The 24,720-nt window shown below is 54.7% G+C and overlaps 1 protein-coding gene across 1 annotated transcript in view; it reads right to left on the bottom strand.

Moving 5' to 3' along the window:
• Positions 1–11,565: 11,565 nt before the first annotated feature.
• The window catches only part of Kcnk5 (potassium two pore domain channel subfamily K member 5), a 40,868-nt gene continuing 27,713 nt past the window's right edge, over positions 11,566–24,720 (bottom strand). The window contains exons 2-5 of the mRNA XM_076860179.1: positions 17,321–17,432; positions 16,088–16,254; positions 15,658–15,826; positions 11,566–13,182 (exon numbers count right to left, since the gene is read on the bottom strand). Of these exons, the coding sequence (XP_076716294.1) occupies positions 12,317–13,182; positions 15,658–15,826; positions 16,088–16,254; positions 17,321–17,432 (1,314 nt within the window). The 3' untranslated portion in view covers positions 11,566–12,316. The remainder of the gene's footprint in view (positions 13,183–15,657; positions 15,827–16,087; positions 16,255–17,320; positions 17,433–24,720) is intronic.

Genomic DNA, 24,720 nt, shown 5'->3' with positions numbered 1-24,720 from the left:
CTTAGGTCAGGCTGAATCCCAGGTCAACCCCAGGAATCTGAATCCCTAAAGTTTCCCTGAGGAGCAGGAGAAGGAGGGGGCCAAATTGTCTGGGCCTGACCTGGAAAATGACAGCTGTCCAAACTCAGTTCTCACTAGCACTTCACTGCGCCATCGCTCTGTCTCTCCTAGAGGCGTGGGAATGACGTTAGTGAGCCTGCTGTCTCCACGGACAGGACGGTGACATGATGCCTGACGTCTTAACACACTGACCTGCAGGACAAGTTAATGTTCCTGTTTTCCAATGAAGAAACAGAGATTTCAGACAGGTGAAGTGACTTGCCCAAGATGGCATAGCTAAGGAAGAACCAAACCTTAACTTTTAGGCAGTCCAAGATCAGTTCCAGTCTGTTCCCATACCGGGACGATGGGACAGTCACTCAGGAGACATCCAGAGAACAAGTCAACAGCCACAACCGTGAGGTTACCTGCCAGTGAGAGACAAAAGCCGGTGGTGGCAGAGACTGCCAAGAGAAGGCCAGCCAGGACCTGGAGGAGGGGGACTCTTCTCATTAACTCAGGTCTTGGGGTGCTTCTCTTGGGGTGGCTGTTTGGGACTTTGGGGTTGAGAGTTGGGGGTGATAGAATGCAGACTGGGGGTGACACCCAGTGTTTCACACAAGCTAGGCAAGTGCTCTACTAGGCTGTCCTCCAGCCCCCAGAGCCCCTTTTCACCAGGAACTCAGGAGGCCGAGGCAGGAGTATTGAAATTTCGAGGCCAGCCTTGGAGAGATCCCGTATAAAATTAAAATAAATAAATAAATAAAAAGGGCTGGGGATGTAGCTCAGTGGTAAAGTGCCCTTGGGTTCAACCCCCTAAAAGAGAAGGAGAAGGAGGGGAGGGGGATTTAGGGGAAGGAAAGGAAGAGGAGGAGGAAGAGGGAGGAGCAGGAAGGAGAAGGAGGAAAGACTGTGGTTGGGTTAGGTGTGAATCTCAAGGAAACCCATCATGCCCTAGGGCTGTGGACTGGGCTGATGGCTGCCCTGTGACCTCCACTTTCCCTGTCTGACTTCCTGTTGAGGCCCCCACCTGCCCCTCGCTCCTCTCTGTTTCCTCTACTCCCCTCCCTCTCCGGTCTGACTTCTACTCGGGCATGCTTTCTGACCCCTGTAACTCTGTGTAGTGGCCATGAAAGTGCATCCCACAGATCTTCAACGACAGGGAGTCCGACTGGCCTCCATCACCTGTGTGTGCCCAGGCCCTGGGCTGCTCCCGGCTGGGGACTTAGCACAGAAGGGAAGGCACCATGCTGCCATTCCAGGGGGTGTCAGCACTCCCATGAGCTGCCTTTGGCTAGAGGAACCTCCAGATCCACCTTGCCTGGCCTTCCTGCACCCGCACAGCCACCTGGGATGCGTCTACTGACACCGGGGATAGAAGTGTTTTCGTGGTCAGACAGCGGCCCTCCCAGCCTCTCTCACGGAGGTTCCCCCTAATCCAGTCCCTGGTGGTCTAATCCATCTTTGCAGAACCCAGACTTACGTGGCAGTTCCCTGTGGGTCATTCAGGATCTTCCATCCCAGGGTCTGCTTCCACCTCTGGGCCTGTCACTAAGGCACACCACCCCCCTCAGAGGACGAGAGAGGAGGAGAAGCAAAAGGAACCTTCCCAGCTCCCCTAGTTAGGTGTCCAGCGAAGAGCCTGTCACAAAATAGGTGCCCAACTCAATGTCACAACGATTCTCAGCCTGTGAAGGCTACCACATGACATGGTCCCATAAGATCATAATGCTCCTGAAAAATCCCTATCACCTGGTGATGTTGCAGTCATCGTAATGTCATGGTCCTGCCCACGGCTCGTGTGTTTGAGGTGACACTGATGGAAACGACCGCTGGCTGCCAGCCGTCACGAGGAGGCACACACAACTCTGCACTGTGCAGTGTACTTGAAAACACTTGGTGATGTCAACAAGGGACTCCGTTTTACTTTTATCATTAATTACTTCACAGTGGAACCAGACAGGGTGGTTCACACCTGTAACCCAGGTGCTCGGGAGGCTGAGGCAAGAGGATCGATCGTAAGTTGGGGGTCAGCCTGGGCAATGTAGCAAGATCCTGTCTCAAAATAAACAATAAAGGGCTGGGGTTGTAGCTCAGTGGTAGAGCGCTCGCTAGCATGTGTGAGGCCCTGGGTTCAATCCTCAGCACCACATTTAAAAAAATAAAATAAAGGTATCAAATAAATAAATAAACAATAAAAATAAGCCTGACGCAGTGGCACATGCCTGTAATTCCAGTGGCTTGGGAGGCTGAGGCAGGGGCCTCAGTAACTTAGGCCCTAAACAACTTAGGGAGATCCTGTCTCAACATAAAATATTTAAAAAAGGGCAGAGGATGTGGCTCAGTGGTTAAGTGCCCCTGGGTTCAATTCCTAGTAACAAAAATAAATAAATAAATAAATAATAAAAAGGGATGGGAATGTGGCTCAGTGGCAGCACCTGGCTTCAGACCCGTAACACACACACACACACACACACACACACACACATACACACACACACTTACTGTAAAATGGCAGCCACGTTACCCTGGCTGCAGCCCCGTCCACCTTGCGTTCACTGGCCTCTGGATGACGTCATGGATTGACCCATGTGGTTTATGTGAGTGAGCTTGATGAAGTTCACACAAGGAAATGGCCTGAGGACCCGGTTTCCAGGACATGGTCCCTGGTGTTAGGTGATGCGTGACTGGGGCTGCGATTGCTAGAGGGAGCGATCACAGGAGGCTCCTAGGTTCGCTGCAGCTGGGGAGCCTGCAGGATGGTGCCTGGCTCGCTGGCGGGGCTGGACTACTGCTGGCTCACGTAGGAAGGCACCCGCGAGGATCTGGGCAGGGCCGGACCTCTGCAGCAGCACCTTCTCACTGCTGGGGCCATGGACAATGGGGTGGATTCACCCTGCCCTTTGTCCCTGGAGCACTGCTTAAGGCCCTGGATCACCTCCTGTTGGTGTGGTGTCTCACGGCATCCTGTTTGTCTCTGGGTGTTTTCTCTTTTTTTTAATTTTAATTTTTTATTTTTTTGGTACTGGGGATTGAACCCAGGGGTGCATAACCACTCAGCCACATCCCCAGCCCTTTTTTTGTATTTTATTTAGAGACAGGGTCTCTCTGGTTGCTCAGAGCCTTGCTAAATTGCTGAGGCTGGCCTTGAACTGGCGATCCTCCTGCCTCGGCCTCCTGAGCTGCTGGGATTAAAGGCATGCCTGGCCTCCCTGGGAGTTTTTGCTCGTAGTATGATCCTTGCCAGGCCGCAGTCTGAATCCAACGCACTTGATAGCTCTCATCCGTTTCCCAGAGGGTCTCCCCTTTAACTGTAAGGACACCTGGGATGCAGAGACTTGTTTAAAACACCCTGCAGTGGGAGAGCCCAAGGCAGCTCCTCAACCCAGCTTAGGTGGCTCCAGAACTCCAGCTGAAGGTGGAGACACCTTCCCCTTCCTGCCTCCAGCTTAGACCACGGTGCAGGTGCTTCTGTGTGCCCACGGGGGTGAGTACCTGTGGAACCTGCTCACCTTTGGTCCTCCCAGTTGCCTCCCACAGGGGAATCCTCACCCCGATCAACAAAGTGTAAGTGACAACCTTAATAATTGTGTTGTCCCTGAACCCCGAAGAGACTGCTTCTTCCTCATGGTCTGCCATCATTCATTGTCAGTGCCGGGATGAGCTGAAGAGTGTTCAGCCTCTGGGCCCCTGGGGAGGAGAGAGCCCGGACTGGAAGAGTTTGCTCATTGCTGTGGTGTGGATATTCCTGCTCTGACCACTGACCCACCTCCCCAGCCCTTTTTATTTTGTATTTTATTTTGAGACAGGGTCTCTCTAAGTTGTTTAGGGCCTCGATAAGTTGCTGAGCCTGGCTTTGAACTCACAATCCTCCTGCCTCAGCTTCCCAAGCTGCTGGGATTACAGGTGTGAGCCACTGCACCGGCTCTGTGATCAGTTTTAAGCTACCAATATGATGTCACAAAATGATTTGGGGAGAGAAACATAGTAGCATACCATTCTATAATAACTCCACCATATACCTAGAGTAGATGCGGGCTGGGCAGGTGGCTCCGTGGTAGAGCACTTGGCATGCACAAGGCCCGGGTTTCAGTCCCAGCACTGAAAAAAGAAGAAGTAACCTTAAAATCATGAACAAATATTTATGACCTTTTGGTCTTAATGTTTTTATATATATATATATATATATATATATATATATATATATATTATTTTAGTACCAGGGATGAACCCAGGGGCGCTTAGCCACTGAGCCTCATCCTCAGCCCATTTATTTATTCTTTAGAGACAGGGTCTCGATGAGTTGCTTGGGGCCTCACTAAGTTGCTGAGGCTGGCTTTGAACTCGTGATCCTCCTATGATTACAGGTGTGTGCCACTGCACCCAGCTCATATAATTTAAGAGTGGCTATGGTTTAACAGCTGGTTTCAAAAATTCTGGAAAGTGAAGTGTCAGCACTACTGGGTCAGAACCTTTTCTCTGGAGTGAATTGCTGAGGGGGGGGATTTCAGCGGACAGGGTCAGAGGGGAGGCCTGAGATCCTAGACGGTAATTGTCCCTCATTTTCCGTCCTCCTCAGTCAGGTGCAACCCTGGAGAGACTCTGAATGGAATAGCGTGTGTTGTCAACACCGCGGGCTGAGCAGCTCAGCTGGCTGGAGCTGCAGGTGAAGGAATCAAAGAAAGAGCAGGAAGTTTTACATAAACCAAAGTAAACATGGCTCAGTGCAGAATGAACACACACGGCCCGGACGGCTTGGCTGGGGATGCTGGAAACCCAGCAGACCTGCTGCCCTTGAGCCCTCCAGCCAGGTGTTCTCAGAACCTGGGCATTTGGGGGCTTTCCCCCGCCCCCGGACCTGACTCAGAATCTTTCTCAGGCAGAGCCCGGGAACCCCCGGGGATTCTTGGGTCGTCACCTCTGGACTGGGGTATGCTGATTGGTCTCCCTGGTTGGTTTTGCAGATAAGGGCCGGCCATCAGGGGAGTGGCTAGGACCTGAAACCAGGGCGCTGTCCCTGGGCACTCTTGCCCTTGAGCGGGAGCCCTTAGCCCTGGCAGGCTTGCATGGTAGTTCATAGCCCAGGCTCCAAGTTCCCAGGTGGGAACCCAGGCTCTGCCTCCAGCTGTGTGACTGGGTGTGTTCCATGACCACTCTGAGCCCTATTTTCCAGGTGGCCATAACGATACTGACCTGACAGTGTTGTGGGGATTAAATGAGACCCTGTGCGTGAAGAACCCCAGTCCAGGCCTGTATATCGCAGCATCCTCACGAATGGCAGATGTGGCTGCTAAGGTCCCACAGCTAGACCCTGGCAGACCCAGACCTCCAAACAGGACTGTTTTCACATAGCAGAGAGGACCCAAGACTCAACATAGAAGGGGCTTGGGTATGTTGGGGATAAGAAAGTGACCTTCGGGGCTGGCTTAGCACTAGAGTGCTTGCCTAGCACAGGCGGGACCAGGGTTCGATCCTCAGCACCACATAAAAATAAAGGCATTGTGATGTGTCCATCTACACCTAAAAAAAAAAAAAGAAAAAAAGAAAAAAGAAAGTGACCTTCATTGGGGAGTTATGGACCTGATGACATTGGGTCTCAGCTGTGTTCTCGTGGTGTCTGAGGTCAGAGCTTTGGTCTCAGGATAATAGGGGTTCCTTGTGCCAGGTGTGGAGGCTGAGGCAGGAGGATAGCAAGTTCAAAGTCAGCCTCAGCAACTTAGTGAAGCACTAAGCAACTCAGCGAGACCCTGTGTCTAAATAAAATACAAAAAAGGGCTGGGGGTGTGACTCTGGTTGAGTGCCCCTGAGTTCATTTGGGGGCTTTTTTTTCAATCCCCAGCATCCCCTTCCCCTGAAATGGCAAAAGGTCATTTCTACCACATTTTATTGATCAGAATGTCCCAGAGCCAGCCTGCATTCCAGGGAATGGACTCCACCTCCTGTTGGAGCTGCGGGTCACTTTGCTGATGGGATGGTGAAAAGGGAGATCTGTCTTGGACATGTTGGGCTGTGTAGCACACCACATCTGGTGTGAATAGGAGGAAGGTAGGGATCAATGTCCCTGGAGGAATTCCTAAGGACTAAACGCAGGAACTGGGCTGGGGATGTGGCTCAAGCGGTAGCGTGCTCGCCTGGCATGCGTGCGGCCCGGGTTCGATCCTCAGCACCACATACAGACAAAGATGTTGTGTCCGCCGAAAACTAAAAAATAAATATTAAAAAATTCTCTCCCTCTCTCTCTCTCTCTCTCTCTCTCTCTCTCTCTCTCTCTCTCTCCCTCCCTCTCTCTCCCTCTCTCTCTTAAAAAAAAAAATAAATGCAGGAACTGATGGATAAAGGAAGAAATCCCCTCCTCAGAGATAATTCTAAGGGGTATGGCACAGGGGGCACAGAAGGGTCCGGCAGGATGGCACCCGGCCGCCCACAGTGCAGTCAGCTCCAACGCCCATCTTTGTTGCCTTTCCTTCTTTCCCCTGTCCGTCTTCACCTCCCTCTACTTCTCCCATCCATCCTCCAGATCTAGCCTTAGGTTTTGTTCTGAAGAAACCAAACCTCAACCCTGGGTTTCCTCATTTGAAAAAGGCCTTAAATTGAGCTGTAAAATATTACACCTGCTCCCGGGGCGCTTGAGTAATCCCACACAGGAATGGGTGTGAAAGGGCTTTGTAAACTGGGAGGCTGGCGCTGGCGTGTGGGTCACTGGGAGCCGAAGTGTTCCCCCGGAAAGTATGGGCATCGGGGAGCTGAGGGCCCGGGGCCCCTCTTCCCCCACCATTTGGGAACGGTGCCAGGTGAAGACAGGGGGTGAGGGGAACACAAGAGAATGCAGGCCACATGCTTCTTGAGGTAAGGTGTGCCATGTCCCTGTCCTGCCTCAGGTGACTTGGCACAAGATGAGGTGACTCACCGGGTCACCTCAACCCCCGAGGTCCCTCAAGATCATCCACCTGGCTTTGCTGGGACTCGCCCTTGGCCTCATGAAACGAGCCTTGCCCTCTGATTTGGCCTCTGCTCCAGGAACAGAGGGACTGACTGCTGATGAGGGGCGGGGACTTGGGGGTGCACCCTGCGTTTTGTAAACATGGAAATGGCTTCCTGCCAGGCAAGGGGAAAACCGGGAGCCACAGCAGCTGGACAGAGACGGCTCACAGAGGGAGGAGCTCGGCCCCAGGAGCTCAGCCTAGAACCCAGGAGCCCACATGGCTCAGGTTTAGTGATGGTGGGGAGCTTCCCAGGGAAGCTGATGTCCACACTGGATGCCATCGGGAAGGACATCCAGGCATCTGAGACCACCTGGGCAAAGTGGCTGGAGCCCACGGGGTGGGCGAGGGGCTGACAAGGAGGCTGGAGCAAACCCAAGACGGGAAGTGAGGGTTCTCTAGGGAGGTGAAAGGAGGAAAGGAAGGGGGTCGGGTCTGGGTGGAGGATGGATCCTGGAGGTTGCTGATACGGGTGGGTGGAAGGGGAGTCAGCGAGACAAATGAAGGGGACTCATTCATCCACTCAACCTGGGGAGCCGTACCAGGCCCCAGGCCCCATATGTGGCAGGGATCCAGGTGGGGGGCTGCAGTGGTCTGGACTTTGGTGATGGGGACCAGGATGGATGGAAGGGACAGAGATCTCAAGGAGGGGATCCTACTGCCTTCTCTAAACAGATCCTGGCCTTTCGCAAATTGGCTTCTGGTTTCTGGGTCAGTCTTGCATGAATCTGGAAATTGGGATTCTATTCTTTTTTTATTATTATTATTTAAGTTGATGTACACAATACCTTTATTAATTTTTAAGTGGTGTTGAGGATCAAACCCAGGGCCTCACACGTGCCAGGCAAACACACTACCACTGAGCTACACCCCTGGCCCGGAATCCTATTATTCCAGAATGGAGAGCTGAGACCACACCTCAGGAAACCTTAGGGAGGCAGACTAATTTAGAGTCCCTTCCAGAGCAGAGCAGCTCAGCTTTCCCACTCCCTGCTACGCCATTCCACCCCAGGCTCCAGAAAGAGCACCCAACAGTGTCCCAATTGCACCTCCGACTTCCTCTGTGAGCTGCAGGAGTCACCACACCAAGACTAAGAAAAACCCGGCTGTCTGGTGTCACTGGACAGGGGTGGGCAAGATTAGCATCAGCCACCATTGCTTCGGTCACTTTCTTTCTGGGCTCCTCTCCCCTTCAAGGACGAGGCTTGGAGCTGCCTCCTGCCTCCACCAGACTTTGGGTGAGGGTGTCTCCCCCATCAGATTAGGAACTCCCAGAAGGTAGATGAAGGGAGGAATGTAAGTCAGGGAGGCTGTTTTCTGCCACCTCACCGTTTTTTGAACTTGGGGAACATCCTCTGTTTACTTCCAAATCATGGAATGGGTTAATAATAATGCTGGTTTTGAGAATTAAAAGACATAAGATAAGAGAAACATGAAAAGACGTGGGAAATGTGGACAGGACATCAATACCAAGCACAACCATGAAGAAGGGAGCATTAAGACAGGAGGGGGCCGGGACAGTGCCCACGCCTATGATCACAGGGGCTTGGGAGGCTGAGGCAGGAGGATCTTGAGTTCAAAGCCGGCCTCAGCCAAAGCGAGGTGCTAAGCAACTCAGGGAGACCCTGTCTCTAAATAAAATACAAAATAGGGCTGTGGATGTGGCTCTGTGGTGAAGCACCCCAGGATTCAATCAATCAAAAAGAAGGAGCGGGCAGGCCCCTGCATGCAGGGCGTTGTCCCCTCACAGTGCTCCACTCCTGTGGGTGCTCGGGCCCAGTCGACACTGGTGGAAGACGTGAGTGGTCAGGGCAGCAGTGCTGGCGGACAGCGAGTGCTAGTTGACCACTGGGGCAGGGGGCCCCTGGAGGCCGGTGACCCAGCTGGATCGGGGCTGGGCTGTGGGATGGTCCTACTCGACTAGGAGCAGTGCCTTGGGGACTCCATGTGAGGACCCCAGCGAGGCTATAGGGCTCGCTCCTCCAGGACTCCCGGACTCACAGGGGTCATCCCCTGCCAGGGTGTCCAGTGACATCCCACTGCCTGCTCACCACCTCCCCGGCCTCCCCTCCACCCCACAGCACATTGGCACTGTGCTGTCCCCCATGGCCCTGCGGGGCACCCCTCCTCTGCCCAGGACTTCAGGAACTTGGGGTCTCCTGACCCGGCTAGCTGCAGCTGAAGTCCTGCCTCCCCGACCTTCCACCTCCTCAGACAGCTCCAGGTGAAGCTTGGCCACAGGGGCCTAAGACCACAGCTCCGCCAGCCAGGCCCGTTGGTACTTTGTCATTCAAACAGAAGCCTGCAAGCTGGGAACCCAGCAAAGCTGTACAACCTGGCTGCCCTGGCTTCGTCTCCACTCTGCAGATGGGCCCAGAGGCCTGTTGTAGGGGTGCTGAGCTGTGCGGGTCAGGGGTTTTGTGACATGGCCCAGTGCCAATGTTTAGTGATATGCAACTGTCCCCTCAAGACGGAGTGGGGGGTCGAGTAAAACCAGAGAACCCTGATCATGTGTATGTGACAGAGAAAGATGGGGGAGAGGTGCTGGCAAAAAGGGAGGGATGGGACCAAGTGCAGCCCAGCCGCTGCATCTGTCGGGGATGACTCCAGGCTCTCCCCTGAGTACTGAAATCTGAGGAGGCTCAAGTCCCCTACACAAAATGGCATGTATTTGCACAGAATGTGGGCACACGCTCCCACATGGCTTAACCTGATATCTGGGTTATTTCAAATGCCAAACACAGTGTACCTCCTTGTGGTAGTTGCTCTACTGTGTGGTTCACGCACAATGAGTGTGTTCAGTGCCCACTCTCCCATCTAAGACCTGTGTGGGGCAGCAACTACAGGACACCTTTTCCCTTGAGTAGTGTTAAGTGGCGGTGGGTGGAAGCCGTGGACATGGAAACTGTGGAGGTGATCCCTCATAGACACATCCATCCCCTCGTGGAAAATGTGGTTCTTCCCTGAACCGGCTGGTGAGGAAAACGGCACAGAGAAGTTGTCCTGTGCAAAATCCCAGGAGAAACGGGGAGCTCGGATTCTACCCAGGCCGCCCGGCTGGTAGGGCTGTTTGTGCGGCCACCTTGATGGGGTGTGTTTTACGGCAGTGGGTGGAATCCCCACCTGATGGGGCTGTCGCAATGTCATTCTCTCAAGCTTCACTGGGTGTGAAGCCAGTAAACAGGACGGGGTGGTGTCTGGCCCTCCACCTCCCTGTCCCCTGCTCCTTGGGCTCCTCCTCAGCCTCACCCCAAGGCCTGCCTCCTCTCTATCCCCTCCTCATTCTTCTCTCCCTTTCAGACTGCACCAGGCCTCTTGGAGGCAGCCTGTCCTGAGTCCTCTCTGCCCTCCCTTCCCTAAAGGCCACACACCAGTTCCCTTTCCTCCCTCCCTCCCCAGTACACAGCAAGCTGGCCTGTCCATAGATTTTATTGTAAAAATGTTAAAATAAATTACATTTGCCATCATAACCAGTATGTACATACAGTGTATGATTCCAGGAGTCAGCAACGAGATGAGCTCATGGAACCCTGCGCAGAACACAGGCTGCTCCTTCCCCCGCACCCCCCCCCTCCGGGCTGGCCACTGCAACCGTTCAGAGTGAGTGGGGCGTGCACATGCCCCCTGCCAGCTCCACATGGCAGGGAGGGAACCTCTAGCTCAATCTGCCCCTGAGCAGAGGTGCCAGGGAGGGCGGGGCTGAGCGTCAGAGGGTGTTGGGCTGCGACTGGGCTCCTGTCCCTCCTGCCCAGCATCCAGCCACCTGCAGGACACCCTTCTCTATCCTTGCTCCCTGCCATCAACTCTGCTTGGGGACTTGGCTCTTGATAGGACTTCGGCTTACATCACAAAAGTCTCAGTTGAGTTGGGGGGCAGCAGGGTACACAGTGGATGTCCCCATCCTTGGGACCCTGCTCTTTAACCACTGGCTCTAAAGCAAACAGATTCCAGGTATATAAAACAGCAGTTCATAAAAAAAAAAAGAAGAAGAAGAAGAACAAAAACATTCAGGGCAGAGTGGGCTGGTCCTGGGGTGCACATCATCAAAACCCCAAACTCAGGCAGCAGCGAGTTCTACCTACCCCTCACCAGAAAGAAACGGAGTCCACATACAGCTTCGCATTCCCTCTTCTCAGCCCAGAGGCCTCCCTTTCCCACACATCACGCACACATGCACTCAAGCCATACAGTAGCAGAGAGAGGAGCTCAATTCACAGTTTTGGCCATTCTCCATTGGTGGGCCACGAGCAATCTGGCCTCATGCCCTGGCCCCGGGGTGGGGGGAGTGGTAGGTACAGGTGAGGTGGTCTGTGAGAGGGGCAGCAAAGTCTGTGACCGAGCCTAGGGGATGCGAAGACAGCAGGATGGGTGTGTGGGTACTCAGGCCAGGGACATGCAACTTTGGGGGGAAGTAGTGGGCGAGAGGGGCGAGGGCAGAGTTAGCCCAAGCTAAGCCTCACCCTTGAACGCCCTTATAGACCCCTGTCCCCAGCTTCCATGGCCCAGGTCCACCACCCTCTCTTCCTCCCACCACTTAGGGTGCAGAAAGCCTTGTCTGCCGTTGATGGGCTGAAGGCCTGAGACAGGGACATGGCTCTGGGGCAAGAGGGCAGGCCCCTGGGCCCATGCTGGCTTTGGGGTGCTTCAGTTCCTGCCTATCAGCTCAGCTCCCCTCCCGCTGTGGCCTCTGCCCTCCTGAGGTTTGCAGTGGGGGCCTGAAGGGCATCCACAGGTAGATGGGGAGATGGGCCCTAATACTGTTGGGGTACTGAGAAGCCCAGACCTCAACATCACAGCTGAACCTCCCAAACACTTAAGTACTCAAAAAGGCAGAACCCCGGTCTACAGCCCCTCCCCTCTCTAAACTCCTAGCTCAGCGCCAGGCACATGGAAATTGCTCCTTAATACTGGTGAACTCAAATGGCCGAGGCCACTGGCCTCAGGGAACCGTATGACGCTCAACTGAAAACAGGCTAAGACCCATGCGGACGTGGGCCTCCTGGGGTCACTGCTGCCAGCCCACATGCCTCCCAGTCGTCAATAACACCGTTCACGCTCAGGACAGCGGCCTCCCCACCACTCGGGTGCTGCTCAGCGGAGAGCAGAGGCCCTGTCCTGGGCATGTGCCATGTTCCATCGGGGCAACCAGCTGGAGGGGACAGAGGAAAAGGAAGGCCCCTGGCTCCCCACTCCCAGCTGCAAGGCTGCCCGACCAGGAGCCCGGGCTCTTGACCACCGCGGGACACCCCGGGGTGAAGGGAAGAGCCATCAAAGGTGGGGTGAGGAGCCGGCCCGCCTCAGGTGCCTTTGGGGCTGTTTGCCCTATTGTACTCGTTCATCAGCTGCTCGTAAGGCACGGAAAGCTCCGACTCGGTGCTGGTGAAGGTGGACTCATCCGACGAGGGGAACTTGCCCATGTTCAGGGGCACCTGGGTGGCGTCCCCCTCCTGGGGCTGCTCCTCCCCCACCAGGTTGTCCTCCAGAGAGGACTTAGAGGTCTCCTCGTCCAGGAGGCTGGCCTCCTCGTTCACAAAGGCAATGCTGGCGTTCTGGAAGATGAGCGGGTGGTAGTCCCGGGCCCCCCAGGGCTCGTCCTCCTCGCTGATGCGGTCCAGTTGGTTGATGAACACCTCGGAGGTCGGGGAGCTGTCCTCGGGGGCCTGCGGCTGGTCCTCCTCTCCAGGGGGCCTCGACACGTGCCCTTTGCTCCTGAGCGTCTGTGACACCTCTTCCAAGCTGGGCGCGCAGTTCTTGGAGTAGACCACCAGGGACGCCCGGGAGGCGGGGAGCGCGGGCAGCCCAGCCCCCTGAGGCCCCAGCCCAGGTCCTGGGACCCTCTCCCCACCCCCACTTGTCTTCATGGCCTTCTTCCCGATCTGCTTGATGAGGTCATTGTAGGTCTCTTCCTTTTTGGACAGAAAGCTGAAGATGTTGACGTCCTTGGAGGCCGTGCTGCCTGCCATCCCCAGGGCCTTCCGGGAGTGTGGGGAGCTCTCGAAGGACTCCTTCCGCCGTCTCCGTCTCTTCTTAATGGCTTTGTGGACCTCCACAAACATGCTCACCTTCCAGTTGACAAAGAGGGACAGCCAGGCCAGCCCCAGGTAGATCCAGAGTTCCACAAAGTACCGGTACAAGGCGTGGTAGTTGGCACTGGGGTTCACACCTGAGGGGGGGGGGAGTCCAGAGGGTCATAAAGGGTCAGCAGGGACATGTAATGGCCAGAGTTGTGCTGTCTGAGCCAGTGTCATGCTACCACAGGGTGTGTGTGGGGGTGGGGGTGGGGGTGACATAGTGTAAAAGAAATGGGCTGTCCCAGACTCTGGGCTACCCTCACCCATCTTCTTCCTGAAGAACCTTGGCCACATGTCTCATGTCCCCTCCCAGCCCTTCTCTGAGCCCCAGTGTGCTCACTTAGAAAAAGTCAAGACAAGAGGGCGAAGTGGTGCATACCTACGATACCAGCCGCTCGGGAGGATGAGGCAGGAGGATTGAAGTTTGAATGCCAGCCTCAGCAACCTAGCAAGACTCTCAGCAATCTAGGGAGAACTTGTCTTGGGGAAAAAAGTCAGGATGGTGGTTACCTTATGGGTGAGGGGGAATAAAGAAGTTTTGGGGTTCTGTTGTAGTAGGTAACCAACACGTGAGTCAAGAAACAGCTCAGAGCTGGGAGTGGTGGCCCACGCCTGTAATCCCAGCAACTCGGGAGGCTGAGGCAGGAGGATCATCTCCAAGTTCCAAGCCAGCCTCAGCACTTAGCAAGGCCCTAAGCAACTCAGTAAGACCCTGCTCAAACTGAAACATAAAGGGGCTAGGGACGTAGGGCTGGGGTTGAGGCTCAGTGGTAGGACGCTCACCTAGCACGTGCGAGGCCCTGTGTTCGATCCCCAGCACCACATAAAAATAAATCAAATAAAGGTATTGTGTCCAACTACAACTAAAAAATAAATATTTAAAGTGGAGGGGGATGCCACTCGGGATGTAGCTCAGTGGTTAAACACCCCAGGATTCAATCCCTGGTGCCAAAAAAACAAAGAAAGAAAAGAAACAGCTCCCAAGTGCCTTCAGTGAGGCACTCTGCTGTGCGCAGCTGCAGTGTGTCTGTGACAGCTCAGTAAAAACAGGACGGAACCTGCACGACAGGCACTGGCAGCCTCCACACAGAGGAGGGACTGGCTGCTTCACCGTGAGTGAGGCTGGTGGCTGCGCGGAGATGACCCCGACCCAGCACTGTACTCCTAACCGTCTCTGTTGCCTTTGGGCCTGGTCTGCCCGACTCCCTGTTTCTGCCTTTCTCGACACGGGCTCTCCCGGGGCCTGGAGAGCTCTACCCACTCCTCGTCCCCCTCCTCTCAGACCGGGTTCCTGGTGCCAGCTGCAGGAGCCTTCCTGGGTCACCCCGGAGTTCTGATGACTCTAGGATTGAGATTTCTTCCCTGAATTAGCACTTGCAACTGTGCCAATCTCTATCCTACCTCCTCCCTCAGGCTGGGAGGAGCTCAAGAGAAGGGACTTCAGGAGAGAGTGACCTCCCGCCTCAGATTAGGCTGCCCCCAGGGGGTCAGGCAGGGCTGGGTCTCAGGAGGTGTTCTGTCTGCAGGGTGCTGTCAGTCTTGCTGAAGGCTCCTGATCCTGAGCAGAGTGTGCCAGTGACAGTGACGAGAGCCACACTAATACAGCTGCACTCAGGAACAGACATGTCTCATTTTTCACATTGTGTGTGGTGGGCATTATTATTATTGTTGTTGTTGTTTTAACCAATTTTATAGGTAAGAAACAGATTTGTTGCCTTGCAGGAGCCGGGAGGAGTGGTTCAGCAGCCACTGGCCATCCCTAATTCAAAGGCTCCCCCTCAGCCTGCTCTGGGCCCCAGGGCTAGACAGTGGCAGGGTTGTGCCTTTACATTTATCTCAGCAGGCAGGCTCGGAGTAGCCAGGGTCAGTGGAGTGTTCCGCACTGGCCTTCCCGTTCCTCCCACCCACTCAGCTGCCCCCTCCCCACATTCCACATGCAGTGGGGCAGAGGGGGTGACCTGCCCCTGCCCTTTGGGTGGGGAGTTGGGGTAAAGTCCAGAGGCCCTGGAGTAGAGGTGGAGGTCAGCTGGGCAGGGCACAGGCAGAGAGGGAACAAACACTAGCAGGGTGTCAAGAAGATTAAGAACCAAGAGGCTGTGCAGGCCACAGGCACAAGAGCTTGAGTGTTGGTTGCAGGCCTCCAGACAAAGGGGCTAAAGAATCTCCCTGTCTTTCCTCTCCTCCAGGGATTAAGTAGAGGAGGAGGAGGGGGAATGCGAGGGCTGAGGGGGCAGGGCGGTGAGGAGAAGGCCTGCCTTGTCTTTAGTAGCCTGTGCAGAGTTGGCCTCTGAGCCAAAGCTCCAAGAGAGCGCCCTCTGCTCTGGTGACTGACAGCAGGCGGTGCCTCGATGGGACAGGGCCTGGCTCTCTGGGTAAGAGCCCAACCCTGCAGGCGCAGGCCCTCCTCCGGGCCCCAAGTGAACCAGAGCTCTGAGTTGGGGAGACAGCAAGGAGCCAGGAGAGGACAGCCACCCGGACACCCGCAAAAGGCTGCTGGGTTGAAACTGGAGAAGGAGCAGAAGAGAAGGTGGGGAGATGGAGGCGAGGGAGAGGGAACAGGGACTCACCAGCCACAAAGTCACCAAAGCCGATGGTGGAGATGGTGATGAAGGAGTAGTAGAGGCCACCAATGTAGTCCCACTCCTCGGTCACCATGAACACGAAGGGCGGGATCACCAGGTGGACCAGGACGCCCCACACGATGAAGATGGCCGTGCACGTGATCTGCGCCTTCCGCTGCAGGGTGGTGGAGACAGACAGCGGCAGGGACTTCAGAAACCCAGCATGGACACCCCGACTAGGAGAGGCCATCTGGCCACGTGTCCAGGAGGCTTGCTCCCCAGGGAGGGAGGGGGAGGGATGCTCCCATCCCGACACAGTGGGCAGAGATCACCCAAACCACCATGTGCCCACCCTCCAATTCCTGAAGCCTTCCTATCCTCCCCTCCCTTTTCACAGTCCCCTCAATTCTGCCAGCTCCTAGGACTGGGGACATACCAGGCTCATGCCTCTCCTGGTGAGGAACTGGCCCAGCCTCTTGGCACGTCCTCCGAAGAACTTTCCCAGGGCACTGATCCAGGTCAGGCAGAGAGGTACCCCGAAGAGACCGTAGAAGACACAGAAGAGGCGCCCGGCGGGGGTCTTGGGGGCCACATTGCCATAACCTGAGGGAGGAGACAGTGAGGACAAGGTCAGAGGCATGGCAGGGGGAAGGGCCTCCCACCCCAGAATGGGCCCCACCCCCCGACTCATGCACACACACACACATACACGCACACGCACACGCACACGCACAGGCACACACGCACACGCACCCCTTGTGGGAAGCCCATTCTCTGAGACCAATTGATATTGATCTAACATCAATATTTAAGTAATGACATTTTCCTTGATCCCACTCTGGCCATGATCTTGTGCTGCCATTGTGATGGCTCTGTCCCCATCCCACTGGAGGTGGGGCTCCCCCAGAGCAGGCCCTCCACTAGTTCACATGGTAGCACTGTGCAAATTAGAGGGATCACCCCCTCTGGCCGACACCCCAGAGGAACTGCAGCGCACGTTCTCCGGGGATGGCCACACTCAGTCCCCACCACCTGCTCCCATCAAGGAGGAACCCTTCTTCTCCCTTTGATTCGGGGCTTCAGCTTGACCACAGGAAGCAGTGGAAGTGCTGCTGGGTGGGCTAGGGGCTAAGGAGCTTCTCCCTCCGCCACAGTGAGATCCCGAGCCACACAGAGGGGCCATTCCCTTTCCTCCCTGCTGAGCTCCCAGCTGTCAGCGGACCCGGGGTGGGAGGAGCCATCTGGGTCATCAGGCCAGCTGGGCATTTCAAAAACGCCTGCTGCAGCCATCATTTGACTGTCACAACAAAGTGAGCAAGAAGTGGCCAGCTGCACCTAGTCAACCCGGGGTGGTGGAAGAGAACACATGGCAGGGAGCCCGTAACTTCTGGAGTGGTGGGCTATGGAGCCACAGAGAATCGGTCTCCTGCATGGCTCAGCCACCAGGCTGTGTCACTGCTTCTGTTGAAAAGGCTCAGTCCAGAACCCAGGAAAACAATCTTGCAGGAATTGACAGTCACCACGGACACTAAATCCTTAGTAGTTGAAAGGACAATAACAGGCCAGATTTTACTCCCAAGGCAGGTGAATCACCCAAACTAGATTCCTCTAAGGTTCCGAGAAGTGAGGGCACAGAGTGAGGGCACCCTGAGGGTCTCGGGAAACTTACCAATGGTGGTGATGACCGTGGCTGCAAAAATCATTGCATTTGGCCAGTTCCAGTTGTTGAAGGTCTGGTTCCCTGTGATGGCCACGCCCTGCTCTGCAGCATTAGATACTACCTAAAAAGAGAGAGTGACAATGAAATCAGAGGCCATGCTTCAAAGGCGCTTCCTGAGTAACAGCACTGCACTGGATTCCTTAAGAGCATTCTCATTTTATCGCCACAATATCAAGGTGGCAGGAAGTGTTCCCATTGTATAGATGAGGCATTCAATAGAGAATCAGGTTAAGTTACTGGCTGAAGGCCACATACCTAGCATTCTGGCTCCGAAGTTAAACTTACTAGTGTGCCAGAATCACCTGAAGAGCTATGGTTCAACAGACTGCTGGCTCTACCTCCAGAATTTGGCTCAGAAGCTCTGGGAAGGGGCATTTTTAACCAGTTCCCAGGTGGTGCTGAAGCTACTGGTCCAAGGACCACACTTTGAGAAGCACTGGACTATTCTACCTCTCCAAAGTAGAACAGTGTGACCAAGGTAGTTCTTGTGATGCAGACACATAAGACCTCCCTACACCTCACCCAGCCCTCCACAGATGGTTCACCTGCAGAGGCCAGGTCCCTGCCTGGGAGGGACCTCCAACAGGGACCCCTATATCCTTCAACTCGCCATTGGATACCTGCTAAGATCCAGCTCAGTGCCCCCTTGATCTATCCCCTGAGGGTATGCAAACCAGCTGTGCCTTGAAACCCCTTCCCATTTACTCTGGGGGGTGGGCACTCTCTTCCTTCCTGCCCTGGGCTGACCAACTGTCTGGACAGGGACAGGTAGGTCAAAGGGCAGGGAGTACACTTCAGGGTGACTGCTCAATTCTCAAGGAGCTTCAGCAACTCTGACAGTGGGTGGGAGGCCACCTGGGAACTCCATGGGAAGGCCAGGGAGAGACCTTATCTGCTCCAGGAATCCTGACGGGAACCACACTGGTTTCCAATCAACTAGACCCCCCCCCCACCTTCAGCTCTGCCATCATTCAGCCCAGCCACCAGTGGAGGTCCGTTGGCTGCCAGAGCCTGGGCCCCCAGAAGCCCCATAAGAAGAGGCACTATGCCAGCCATGGTGGCACACACCTGTGATCCCAGCAACTAGAGAGGCTAAGACAGGAGGATCACCAAGTTCAAGACCGGCCTGGGCAACTTAGCCAGAACCTGTCTCAAAATAAAATAAATAAAGAGGGCTGGGGATATGGCTCAGTGGTAGAACATTGACAGGTTCAATCTATAGTATAAGAAAAATAAAATTAAAAAAGGGCTCTAAATCTGGGGTGGAGTCCTGCCACCCAAAGGGAGTCCCAGAATGACCCAGCCCAGACAAGAAACCAGGAACCCAGCCAGATTCCCTATGAAAACCAAGCTGACGGCGGCGGGGAGTGAGAGGAGTGAGGCCTGAAACCATATTCTAAGCCCCCTGAGGCGTGACTGAGGTTTGGTGGGAAAAGGGAACGGTGGACTGATCTGAAGGAATGTGCAGTTTGCAGAAGCAGCGAGGCCCGTGTAAATGGATCTGCACACTCCGTAAAGAATTTTCCATGATGACGCGCCTGCCTGACGCACCATCAAACCGCATAGTGTTGGTAGCCCTGCCTCCTCCTGCACTCCAGATCCTTCCTGAAGGCCGAGAAGCATCCTCACAGGGGACGTGGGAACTGGGGACGGGGCACTGACTTCAGCCAGGGAGGTCTCTGTCCTCAGAGCCTGAGGTCTAGCTGGACCAGCCATGGACATGTAAATAACCAGACGGCATTTAGATACAAACAGGCCATCAGGAGAACTAAATAGGACCATCCTAAAGGTGGTTTGGTTTTTCTTTTTTTTTTTAAAGAACATTTTTTTTCCCAGTGCTAGGGATTGAACCCAGGGCCAAGCACTCTACTATTGTACTTCCAGCCCCAAAAGGTTTTTGAAAAACCTAAACATATGTTTGGAGCAAGAGAATGAGGAAGAACTCGAGCCCCAGAACCACCCCTTTCCCTTGCCTCCACTACGTTATCTGACATCCATCTTTTATTTTTTATTTTTTGGTACTGGGGATTAAACCCAGGGCATTCTACCTCTGAGCTACATCCCTAGCCCTTTTTACTTATTCATTTTAAATTTTGAGACAGTGGTTCACTAAGTTGCTGAGGCAGGCCTTGAACTTGCAATCCTCCTGCGTTAGCCTCCTGAGTTGCTGGGATTACTGGCCGGTGCCACGGTGCCCAGCTGATGTCGATCTTAATTAAACCGGATGGCCTGAAGTAAAACAGATAAAAAGAATGTGCAAGAACACCTTTCAACAGAAACTGAATCAACGATGACACTGGGTCACCACTTTGGTTACCCCTATGGAATCATGGGGAACAGAAAAGATGTCCCCTAGACAAGCTGTCCCTATTTTCACAAGAAGGAATAGGGTACACTAGAAACCCAGAAGGCAAAGCTGAACCCTTGGAAACTGCTGAATGGAGAGAACAGGACGTTTGGAACACGGGGCAGAGGAAGTGGTGGCAGGAGAAGCTCACACAGATCGTCAAGAACAAGTCATGCTCAGCCGACTGCATCTCCTCCAAGCCTTGAAGTCCTGTGGAATGCCGCCCATCAAGGTTTCAGCGAGGCGGCTGACAGATGCACTTAGAGATACTCTGGTGGACAAGACAGAGCAATGTGGGATGGAGCTGGGGTCACTGGGTGCACTCGAGGACAGACAAGCCACGCCAAGCAGTCCTGGTCACTATCAGTCCAGACTGATCATGCCCAAGGCTTGGCCTCTACATTATTTTAATCAGTGGCACAGTGAGACCATCCATGGCTGACCAGTCCCATATGTGTAGAAGGTACAAAATGAAGGATGGGGATGGGTGAAGAGGACTCACTGACTACGAAGGCACTACCGAGACCCCAGACCTGCGCACAGGGGCTGTGGGCCAACTCGTAGCTGATGAGCTATGAGTGTCTTTTCAATTTTCGAGGCTTCCAGTAACTTTGGACTAGAAGAGACCAGTAGTGGACCAAAGGGGAAAGTCCTTGGTTTTAAGTGACCACAAATCAACAAACATGAACGTGGCTGCCAAAAGAAAAGCAAACGCAGTATCAGGCCATAGGCGGCAACGCTGTCTGTCCAGGGCAGGAGGAACTCAGCACACGTCCTGCAGGGTCAGGCCACACACGAGACATACCGTTCCATACTGGGTGCCAGACTCCACTCGATACGCTAACCAATGAGCCAAGGGGCCAGAGTAGGAGGTGGCTTTTGTGGATAAGGATCTGCCTCCCCGAGGGCTGCCCTGTGGCAATCAACTTCTGATAAGAACATGTATTCAGAACTGGGGGTGCAGTGGGGGGAGCACTGCCATCATGGTGCTGAATGGTATGGCTACTACAGGGGTTTTCAGCCGGGAGCAGGGCACCTTCTAGAAGGGTTGGGAAATGCTATAAGAAGAGCAAGATGTGCGCCAGACACGGGGGACATGGTAGTGAACAGATAGGTTTATGCTAGAGGGTGATGGGCAGGAGGCCAGAGATGCTAAATGCCCTGTACTTCACAGGTGACCCCCAACAGGGACACTCCCCCGAGACCCACTGGCTTGCCAAAGGAGACCTTCGTCAATTTGGGGATCATTTTCAAAGTGCTAAGCAGACATCAAACATAAGAGCTGACAGAAGTGGCACTAAAGTTAGTAACATGGGGAGGTGGGAAGGCTGGGCTTCTGCCCTTCACCCCACTGGAGGCACGCCCTGAGCAACAGCTTGCAGTCCGCCTGGCTCCGGGTTATCAGGGAGCCAGAGGCTCACGCGTGTGTGGCTCCCCGCCCTCCTCCCACCAGGGTCACCCCGTGAGGGTAGGCATTCCCCAGGGCCCCCAGCTCTGTGGGGCTGGGGTCACAACCCTAGAAGCAATGGCTGCAATTAGGCTCATGGGGCAGCGGGTACCTGGCACAGCAGGTCTGGGCCGCAGACCACGGAGACCACCGGTTTCCAGGCCCACTCCTTGCCTCTCTCCCTCCCTTCAGATCCCTTCCCCACTCTGTCCGCCCTGGACCCCGGAGCCCCTTGCTGTTGCCTCCTCTGCTCATGGTTCCCCAAAAGCTGGCCTGCCAATCATCATGGCTCTGCTTACCTGCTGAAGGGGTGTGTGTGTGTGTCTGTGTGTGTGTGTGTCTGTGTATGTGTCTGACATTGGTGCTGCTGTCCCCTTGCTAGGGCTTCTCTGCATATTCTACCAAGCTGGCTCTTCCTGTGCTCCTGCTGCACATCGCTCGGCGGGAGGAAGGCTGGGCTCAGGGAACTGAGGTCTGGCTGTGAACTTGGGGTGCCAGCTCCCCATTCCCACCACACGTAGCTGGGGCTCTGGTGATCATGGTTGGGACTGCACAGGATGACGGGAAAGCTTTCACCAGTCTCCCAGAACAGAAGAGCTCACTGGGGGCAGAGGCCATGCCTGGGTCAGGGGAAGGGCTGTGAGGAGCCAGGCCAACACCCTATCAGACACAGCGTCCCGGCCCGGGGTTAGGGAAACAGCCTTCCCAGGAGGAGGTGGCCCCTGCTCATTTGCAGGACTCTTTAACTTGGCTCCTGAATTCACACAAGACAATATTTTCCTTTTCCATCTAATCCGGGAGAATGATGGGAGAAGGGCGCTTGCACACAGCCTGGGCCAGGTCCTTGTTTGGGGACGGAACAGAGTTCCCTGCTCTGTCACCTTCATCATACAGCAGCTATGATTTATTGAGGGCTGACTATGTGCCAAGAGTTGTGCTCAGCATTTTATGTGCCTTTAGATCATTTGCTGAGGACAGAATCCTGCTAGGAAGATGCTCTCATTTTTTCCACTTTGCAAATGAGGATTCCAGGCTCTAAGAGGTTAAGGAAGCAGCCCAAGGTCGCAGTGTTCAAAGCAATGAAGCTGGGACTAGAACCCGGGCCCACCTGGGTCCTAACCACTGTGCTCTGCTCCCTTTCCCCATAAAGGCCACGGGAAGGAGGCCAGTGCATACTTCCACCCCCTCCCACCAGCTGAAAAAACAAGTGCCCCAAAACCAGTCCGGCCACTCTGACCCGGGCCTCCAGCGATGGGATAGCCCTGCCCTTGCCTGGAGCCTGAGACGCCAGCTGCCCGGCTCCACAGCCTGATCACTGTCCGGGCAGCCTGAGTTCTCCGATAGCCCCCATTCCCCGGGGAATCTGAGGTTTCCCACACAGCGGGCCCTTCCTGGGGGCTCGTCTGGACACGTCAGAGTTTGGAACACCAAGTCACCTTCAGACCCAGGCAGGCAGGACCTTTCCCTTCATGGGTCAGGGTGGAGAAGACAGGCCAAGACGTGAGTCTGTCTGGGGATCCCAGCTCAGTGGCACCATGGCACTACCCCCAGCCCTGCCCTGAGCTCCCGCAGCTGCCATGGCTTCTAGACCACAGGACTCCACTGTTGAGCACACAGCCTCAACAGCCTGCCATCGCGGGACCCCGGAACCTCTGGTATATCAATCATCAGCACTCGCCTGGTCCCTCTGGCCTGGAAGAGGAGATAGAGCCAACCCTCAGGCACCCATGCTGCATGGTGGTTCAGAAGCCCTTCTCATTCCTCTGCCCTACCCTCCAGCCACTCTGCTCTCATTTCATAGATAGTAAGTAAATATTTGAGCACTTATTAGAACAGGCACAGATCCAAGCACTTTAAAACACTTAGCTCACTGAGTCACCATGCCCTATAAAATAGGTTCTGCTATTACCCCTATTGTAGCCAGACATGGTGGCGCATGCCTGTAATCCCAGCAGCTCAGAAGGCTGAGGCAGGAGGATCTCAAGTTCAAGGCCAGCCTCAGCCACTCAGTGAGGCCCCTCGGCAACTTACAGAGACCCAGTCTCAAAATAAAAAATAAAAAGGGCTGGGGATGTGGCTCAGTGGTTAAGTAGCCCTGGGTTCAATCCCTGATATGGGGGGAAATTTTACTTTTATGTTAAAAATGAAAAATCAGGCACCTGAGATCATATATTAGTTAGTGTCGGAGCTGGGGAACAAACCCAACCTGGGCAGTGTGGCTTCTGGCACTCTATAGACAGGAAAAAGGGACAAAGATGAGCTTCTCATTACAAGAGAATCTGGGTCTAGGACACAGTCCTCCAGGCACCTGCAAAGGAAACTTCCACAGGAACGCAGAGATTCCCTGGAATGTAAGCTCCAGGAAGAGAGGACCCTGCTGCATTCCCAGAATCTAGGACATGGCCTGGCATGTAGTAGCTGCTCAACAAATACCTCTTCAACAAGCGGAAGATGTGAACTGAGATGGAGTGTCCATGCTCCGGCCCCGCCTCAGAATCTTCCAGCATCGCCTGCAGTTGGGTGGGCCTTAACCAAATGCATCAGCAACATGGTGGAGGTCTTTATCCAGCAAGAAGGGAAGGAGGTAGATGAAGCAAGGTGAGGCTCGGGCAGATGAGCCTGGATACAGAGCTGCTGAAACCGCCAGCATCCAACCAGGCAGAGCATCACGGGGCTAGGAGAAGGCAAAGGCCAGAGCTGGGGAAGGAGTGAGGCTGACAGAGTTTCCGGGAAGGGGTTCGAGGGGGCAGAGCAAGCAGCAGTGGGGCTGGGAGACGCCCCTGGGGTGATCAGAATTGTCCTTCCTGCAGGAAGGGAGCCCGGTTCCCTCCAGTGGATATACGCAGGGCAGGAAAAGGAAGGTAAAGGTGGACGGGCCTGAAACATTTACTGTTAGCTGGGCACTTTCCTCAGGGCATCCTTACACACCCTTCCTCTCCAAGGACACCCAGTTCCACTTACAGAAAGGCCGCTGTAGGATGGGGCCATATCAAATGTAGACTTGTGCTCCCGGAACTGGTGGGACCAACCTGGGGCTTGATGTGGATAGGGTCTCTGCTGTTAGTAGCAAGTCTGTGTAGATAACCGCCTCTCGGCCTCAGTTTCTCTATCTGCCCCAAACCCCACTGGCTGTGAGCACAGTCAAAGCATTCAAGGCACACTGAGTGCTGGACACATGTATCAGCAATTAGGAGGATGATCTGTACGGGTGCAGGCTGGGAGATAAGACCCTGCAGTGAAGGGAGACCCAGGAGCAAAGACCAAGGCTGGACAGGGTTGGGGGGGGGGGCTGGCAAGCCCTGGGCAGAGGCCAGAAGGGCTAGGGGGGTACGGCTCGTCCCCAGAGGACAGAGAGGGTTGTACATCTTCACTTCTCAACTGATCAAATAGCTTCTTCAGGCCACACAGGGGAGGGGCAGGTACTGTGTCCCCAGGTGTTCGCTGGCCACCTGGCGGGGACGGGGGGGAGGCATGCCTAAAGTGTCCCACCCCATCCTTCAGAAGGCCACCTCACTTGACTTCTGTGCCCCCAGGGGCCCCCAGTCACATGGATCA

Source organism: Callospermophilus lateralis, chromosome 6 (assembly GCF_048772815.1).
Source record: "Callospermophilus lateralis isolate mCalLat2 chromosome 6, mCalLat2.hap1, whole genome shotgun sequence".
Classification (NCBI taxonomy): Eukaryota; Metazoa; Chordata; class Mammalia; order Rodentia; family Sciuridae; genus Callospermophilus; species Callospermophilus lateralis.
This window is presented reverse-complemented; position numbering and strand designations above follow the sequence as displayed.